This window comes from Jaculus jaculus, chromosome 19 (assembly GCF_020740685.1).
Source record: "Jaculus jaculus isolate mJacJac1 chromosome 19, mJacJac1.mat.Y.cur, whole genome shotgun sequence".
In the NCBI taxonomy this organism is placed as follows: domain Eukaryota; kingdom Metazoa; phylum Chordata; class Mammalia; order Rodentia; family Dipodidae; genus Jaculus; species Jaculus jaculus.
The window spans coordinates 18,150,441-18,158,436 of NC_059120.1; the positions used below are offsets into that span (position 1 = coordinate 18,150,441).

At 43.3% G+C, this 7,996-nt stretch overlaps 1 protein-coding gene across 1 annotated transcript; it reads left to right on the forward strand.

Annotated features, from left to right (window-relative positions):
- The first annotated feature begins 3,040 nt into the window (after positions 1–3,040).
- LOC101594829 (proteasome subunit alpha type-6-like) lies at positions 3,041–4,003 on the forward strand. The gene has a single exon (XM_045138505.1). It carries the CDS (start codon positions 3,107–3,109, stop codon positions 3,845–3,847), a length of 741 nt encoding a protein of 246 aa, XP_044994440.1. The 5' UTR covers positions 3,041–3,106; the 3' UTR covers positions 3,848–4,003.
- The last annotated feature ends 3,993 nt before the right edge of the window (positions 4,004–7,996 follow it).

Here is a 7,996-nt window from a genome sequence, read left to right on the forward strand (position 1 = left end):
CACCAATAGACTTTCTTAGCTGGAAATAAGATGAGTCAAGACCTAAGTGCAGGGCTGGAGAGATGACTTAGTGGTTAAGGCGCTTGCCTGCAAAGCCAAAGGACCCAGGTACAACTCCTCAGGACCCACATAAGCCAGATGCACAAGGGGGCACATGCATCTGGAGTTTGTTTGCAGTAGCTGGAGGCCCTGACATGCCTGCTTCTCTCTCTATCTGCCTCTTTCTCTCTTCCCCCTCAAATAAATAAATAAAAATAAAATATAAAAAGACCTGAGTACATTTCAGCATCAAGCCTGACAAAGCTCTCCATAGACTGCAGTCATGCCTCCAGCACACCCAACAGCTGTGAGGTTGTATCGAGGAGGCGCCGCCATTTCTCCCAAGTGAGCTCTCAAAAACATCTCCCCACACAGTCAAGAGCCATTTCTCCAAACTCACCGAAAATTTCTGTTCTTCTCTTCAGTCTGCTTTGTCACACCAAAGTTTCCACATGCTCTCTGTGATCCATGCTGTTCTGAATGTCACCCAAATAAAGAGCGAGGGGCCTTGAGCTCCATGACCTGCCGCACCCCCCCCCGCCCCCTCCTCGCCCATCACATCGCTCTCAATCAGCCCGATCTCAGGCTGGAGCTTAGGGTGGAAAATATCCTAAAATGTCAGGGTTCAGGATGAACTCTGAAAGGCAGAGTTCCCGCCCATGTCACTGACTAACATCCTGTTGTTTTGCTTTGTTTGCTCACGAAATCAGTGCCTTGATATGATTTCTTTGATTCAGTTTGATTTGGAATGGTCTGCTCGATGCCATTACTCTGAAGCACTTACAACAAGATACCATCTTATTCCATCTTATTGGAGTCAGCTCCATGGTGTGGACCTTTCCCAGCATAAAGACACATCTGTCCTCCATCTGTAGCACCTGAAAAACAGGACTTGCAATGGAGCACTTTGCAGGACATTAATGCTTTTAAAGGACAAGAGATGCTATGGTTTTTTTAAAACTAAAATCTTGATAAATATGTCTAAAAGAATGTTTTCATCTTGCACACCATTTTCCAAAGAGCATCCCAAAGGCTGCTGTAGCAGAGTGGTTTACTGAGTCATAATCACGACATTCAGCCAGACCTAAGTGGAACATTTAGTCTCTCATGTACCAACTGTGTGACTGCATAAAGTGATTTAATCCTGATCATTCTAGGATTTTTTTTCAAGGATAGGAAATAGAATTTTAAAAAACCACTGGTATCTGCCCCACATGACATTTTAAAGGAGATAGGCACTGAGTATAGCACCCAGTCACCTCACAGTGTTCCTTTGTGGTGTCTCTGCTATTACCAGGAAGGGTAGTGGCTGGATTTCTGATTTCTGATGCAGATATAATATGCAAAAATTGAAATTGGAAGCCTGGAATTTTCACTTCCCCATTGCCACTTAGTCATGTGGTGCTGGGGAGATCATCAAATGCATCTTAAATCAGCCTCCCCATTTTGAAAATAGAGACCATAGTGGCTGGAGAGATGGCTCAGTGGCTAAGGTATTTGCCTGCAAAGTCTAACAACCCAGGTTTGATTCCCCAGTGCCCACGTAAATCCAGATGCATCTGGAATAATGGGAAATAAATGTCCATTCTTCAAGCCACCCAGCCATGGTACATGTTGTAAAGCCAGAACCGACTGAAACCATCAGTGACAACGCAATTATTGAAAAACCTATATAATTGTTTATTCAAGAGTGGGCACCTCCAGTCATCTCAGAGATGAGATCAACTGACTGTAAGTGATTTCTGCTGAGTCACAGTAGACAAAGATCTCTGTATGGTCTGAGGCATCACCAAGGGCTGAGCCCTCAATAAAGGCCCTCATTACTGACTGCCTCTCTCCCCGCTGGCCTCTGTGGACACCTAAACTGTGTCCTGTTCAAGAGTTAGCATGTATGAAGAGATGCCTTCTCTACCAGTGCCCATGGGACTTATTAGCTTCCCCTTCCTTTTCTTACCCCTCCTTCTTTTTTTAAAATTATTTTTTCATTTATCTGAGAGAGAGGAAGAGAGATAATATGGGTGCACCAGGGCCTCCAGCCACTGCAAATGAATTCCTGATGCATGCACCACCTTGTGCATCTGGCTTTTGTGGGGAATGTGGAATGGAACCTGGGTCCTTAGGCTTCACTGCTAAGCCATTTCTCCAGCCCATCCCTCCTTCTTTTCGATGCTTTTGTCCCATACATTGACCCCTGGGAAGTTAGGAGAGATGATCACCAACAGAGCCAATAGCCAATGTCATTGGAGGGCTGGCAAGATGACTCAGCGGGTTAAAGACATTTGCTGGCAAAGCCTGCCTGCCTGCGTTCAGTTCCCTAGTCAGGCATGTAAAGCCACATGGACAGTCACTTGCAGCAGCAAAAATTCCTGGTCCACGCACACGCATGCGCACGCGCGCGCGCGCACACACACACACACACACACACACACACACAAATAAAAATTAAAAGCAAAGCTGGGTGTGGTGGTGCACGCCTTTAATCCCAGCACTCAGGAGGCAGAGGTAGGAGGATCGCCGTGAGTACAAGGCCACCCTGAGACTACATAGTGAATTCCAAGTTAGCCTGGACTAGAGTGAAACCCTACCTTGAAAAACAAAACAAAAAAATTAAAAACAAAAGAAACTGTCTGGAGAGACAATCAATCTCTCTAAAACCCTTGCTCCATGTCTTTATAAATGCTTGTAATGTGAGGGCATCTGATAACAACAATAGATCCCTATTGACTATACTGTGCTAACCAAATATAATTAGATGCTATATAAACAATGTCCAGTCACTAGTGGATCACCTACATTGATGGTACCATAAGATTATATTGCCAGTAATAGAACTAACCATCTTGGTTCATGTAAAGATAACAAAATCACCGAATGATCTATTTCTCAGATTGCATCTTCATTGATAAGCAATGCATGACTGGATTTAAAGGTTGGTATGTGAGAGAAAGCTTAATTCATAGACTATCTCTAGTGGACGTTCAAAAATCCCCGAGGACGGGGAGGCTTGTGTGCCAGGTGTGGGGAGCTGCGGGGTGCACGCCGTGCTTACAGTCGTGGGTACCCCAGCATGTCCCGCGGGTCCAGCGCTGGCTTTGACCGCCACATTACCATTTTCTCGCCCGAGGGTCGGCTCTACCAAGTAGAATATGCATTTAAGGCTATTAACCAAGGGGGCCTTACATCAGTAGCTGTAAGAGGAAAAGACTGTGCAGTAATTGTCACACAGAAGAAAGTACCTGACAAATTACTAGATTCCAGCACAGTGACACACTTGTTCAAGATAACTGAAAACATTGGCTGTGTGATGACTGGAATGACAGCTGACAGCAGATCCCAAGTACAGAGGGCGCGCTATGAAGCAGCTAATTGGAAATACAAATACGGCTATGAGATCCCTGTGGATATGCTGTGTAAAAGAATCGCTGATATTTCTCAAGTCTACACACAGAATGCTGAAATGAGGCCACTTGGTTGTTGTATGATTTTAATTGGTACAGATGAAGAACAAGGTCCTCAGGTGTACAAGTGTGATCCTGCAGGTTACTACTGTGGGTTTAAAGCTACTGCAGCAGGAGTTAAACAAACGGAGTCAACCAGCTTTCTTGAAAAAAAAGTGAAGAAGAAATTTGATTGGACATTTGAACAGACAGTAGAAACTGCAATTACATGCCTATCTACTGTTTTATCAATTGATTTCAAACCTTCAGAAATAGAAGTTGGAGTAGTTACAGTTGACAATCCTAAGTTTAGGATTCTTTCAGAAGCAGAGATTGACACCCACCTTGTTGCTCTAGCAGAGAGAGACTAAACATTGCCAGTAGTTTACCAAGTCCAAGATGCCACTTGCCTGTGTGTTTGGTAACAACAGACCAACATGATAGAGGCCCATGGATTGAAAAAGGAACTTTTCCACTCCCTCCCACTGAAGTGGTAGGACTCTGTATAAATAAACACAGAAATTTTAGAAAATTAAAAAAAAAAAATCCCCTAGGAACCCTGTACACATTCCTTGGGCTGTTCATTTTTTATTCTGTTGAATTTTATGCATATCTTCCTATTAAAAACTTTGGTTAGTTTAAAATGTACTGAGCAGGGTATGGTAATGTGAACCAGTAATCTCAGCCCAGGGAAAGCTGAAGCAGGAGGATCATGAGTTCAAGGCCAGCCTGAGAAAAATGGGGAAACCTTGCCTCAAAAAAAATAAAAATAAAAATAAGAAAAAAGAAAAGAAAAGAAAAAAGAAAAAAGCCAGGCAGTGGTGGCACATGCCTTTAATCCCAGCACTCACTTGGGAGGCAGGCAGAGGTAGGAGGATTGCCAAGAGTTTGAGGCCACCCTGAGACTACATAGTGAGTTCCAGGTCAGCCTGGGCTAAAACAAGACCTTACCTCAAAAAATCAAAAACAAACAAAACACAACTTAAGCTGAGACCTCACTGAAGAGTATTAAGTCCAGCATACACAATGGCTAGCCTTGATCTCCAGAAAAAAAAAAAAAAAAAGTTTATATCAGGCTTTTCATTGCTATGACAGATACTTGGGAGAAACAGTTTAAAGGAGGAAGACCTTACTTGTCTCACGTTTCAGAATCACTTCTGGACTGCGGGGAGGGAAAGTATGGCTGTGGGATCACGGGTAGACAAAGGCTCACTTCCTGGTGGCCAGGAAGCAGAGGGGCTGACTGGGCCAGAAGGCTTCCTCCTTCTTCCCCTTTTGTTCCAGCCAAAGCATAGCTGATTGGTCAGTCCCACCCACATTCAGGATGGATGGGTGCTGCCCCACATGCCAATCATCTCTGGGAATGCCCTCACAGCTCACCCAGAATGTGCCTGACGAATCTCCTAGGTGCCTCTCAAGCCAATCAGAGTTAGCTGTCACAACAGTGTTACTGTAGTGGCCCTTTCAATCAAATGCCAATGTATGACAGTCCTTGGTCAGAAGACTTGGTAAGCTAGAAATGAGATTTATCTCACAAAAGTATAGGAAATCATGTTAAGGGGTAATGAGATGTGAGTTTAGAGACTGTTTATTCTGTGGTTAAAAGATGTGCATATCTCTAGGTACTTTTTCATTTTTGCATGGGTGGTGTGTGGGTGTATGTGTGTGTATATATGTTGGTAGGTGTGCTGGGGGCATGCACGTGTGCATATGCATATGCAGGTCAAAGTGTTTTTCCTCAGTTTCATGCTACCTTATTTTTTAATTTGTTATACATTTTTAATTTATTTATTTATTTATTTGAGAGAGAGAGAAAGATGGAGAGCGAGGGAAAGGGAAAGAAAGGGTGCGCCACCAGAAAGCAAAGAAACAAGTAATATCTGGGCTGACCAGCTGCCAACACACTGTGTTCCTGAAGTGGGATGTCAGGGACTCGAAAGAATAAAGCAGGAGTGGAAAATCCCATCCTCGTTATCTCCAGAACTGCACTGCACAATGTGATGACCACTGGCCACATGCTAAGGTCTTGAAAGGTGGCTTGTTGGGAAGGAGATGTTTTATAGGTGTAAAATTCATAGCCGGGTGTGGTGGCGCACGCCTTTAATCCCAGCACTTGGGAGGCAGATGTAGGAGGATCACTGTGAGTTCGAGGCCACCCTGAGCCTCCATAGTGAATTCCAGGTCAGCCTGGGCTAGAGAGAGACCCCACCTCAAAAAAACAACAACAACAAAAAATCACACTTCATTTCACATAATTAGTTAAGAGTAAAATAGCCATTTTCTTTTGTCCTTATTAAATATTAAGGGACAGAAGGAGGGATCTTGGAACAAGATATGACCTTCAGAGGTACACTTCCCTGTCACCTACTTCCTACGATTAGGTCCCACCTTTTAATAACCAATTTAGGTTTGATTGCATTAAAATAGTATACAAGGGGGCTGGAGAGATGGCTTAGCGGTTAAGCGCTTGCCTATGAAGCCTAAGGACCCCGGTTCGAGGCTCGGTTCCCCAGGTCCCACGTTAGCCAGATGCACAAGGGGGCGCACGCGTCTGGAGTTCGTTTGCAGAGGCTGGAAGCCCTGGCGCGCCCATTCTCTCTCTCTCCCTCTATCTGTCTTTCTTCCTGTGTCTGTCACTCTCAAATAAATAAATAAATAATGCACAAAAAATATATTAAAAAAATAGTATACAAGGAATAATATTTTGGCTGTACTCGTTAAATCAAATATTCATAAAATTAATTTAATTAATTTCTTTAAAAAATTTTTAATTTTATTTATTTGAGAGAGGGAAAGAGCCATTGCAAATGAACTCCAGATGCATGTGCCCCCTTGTGCATCTGGCTTACATGGGTCCTGGGGAATCGAACCAAGGTCCTTTGGCTTTGCAGGCAAAACCTTAAATGTTAAGCCATATCTCCAGCCCTAATTAATTTCTTGTTATCTTTTAGTATGTGAGTATTAGAAAACTTCAAATTACCTGTGTGGCTCCAATTATAGTTCCCCTGCCCAACAATGTACCCATGTTGACCTGGTCTCTCAGTCTCCAGGACCTTAGAAACGTTAATACAGAAAATGATTGTCTTTGAGTCTAGAAAAGAGTGAATCTGTTATGTATCTGCTAAGAATGCAAAGATTAATAAATAACAGAGGTCTTAAGCAAAAGCGAACAAGCTAAAATTTACTAAACTGCTCCATGAGTCAGGTCCTGGGCGCCCAGGTAAGACCCTGTGATAATTTCTGTTGTGCAACTCACCTCCGCCCTTCAAAGTTCTCCTCCATTTGGGTTCTGAAACATTTCTCCAAGAAGGTGGAGATGGTTCGGGAGTAGGGGCCTGGGCCTGTAACTGAGTCCTGAAGGAGGGCCCCAAAGTAGGGTAATCAGGGCTCCATGGGCAGCCACTCTGAACAAAACACATCAGTTCCAGGTTTCGTGAGACAGGCTGTTTCAGAGAAATGCAACATGAAAGAATAATAGAGGAGGATGCCAGTGTTCTCCAAAAACATGCACACTTACCACGTACACAGGAAATCCACACAGCCACACGGTAAGTACAGATATGTTTCTCCAAACTGTCAGAATTGACTTCTCCACATCCTTAGTCATGACGAACTCTTTCTGATTCTATCTCTAACATCCTTAAAAAAATAAATAAATCAGTGGGCAGTTAGGTATGTGCTTTCTGTATTATATGTCCAACTCCAGGACCTCTCTTTACCTTTAAGTTTGGAAGGTAACGAAACCCCTGTAAGTGAGCCATCTTACTGCGTGGGGCTCGGAGCTCCCGGGCAACAGTCTGAAGCTGGGTGAAGTCAGTCCTCTGGGCTTCTCTCCAGGTGGTTGGCAGAGATCACTCTTGCTTTCTTGAGTACGCAAGAACTTTTATTTTATTTTACTTTGTTTTTTACAAGTTACTTATTACATTTGATAAATTATATCATTTGATAGTAATTCCTTGGTTTGATAGTAACACCCAAAGCGAAGGCCTCAGGGGCAAACTTTCTCTGCCCCAAGACTGTCTTTCTCTCCAACACATGCTGTAAAGACTAGAATTCTCCTTTACCAAGGGAAATCACAGAGTCTTTACTTCCTTTCTCCAAAGCTAACTATGAAATGAAATCTATTATTTATTCTTTATTTATAATAAATTTATCATTCCAATTTTTTTTTTAGGTAGAATCTCACTCTAGCCCAGGCTGACCTGGAATTCACTATGTAGTCTCAAAGTGACCTTGAACTCACAGCGATCCTCCTACCTCAGCCTCCTGAGTCTGGGATTAAAGGATGCAATACCACACCCAGCTTATTCCAACTTTCCCTTCCTTTTATTTCCCCCATAAGAGATAGCCATGAAAAAAATTCTCTGGTGTGGGGCTGGGGAGATGTCTCAGTGAATAAAGTACTTGCCATACAAGTATCAAGACCTGAGTTTAGATCCCCAGTATACACATAAAATACCAGGTAGCACAAACCACCCTGGGGTCACCCTCAGATTACTGTGAGAATGTCCTAAATTTGT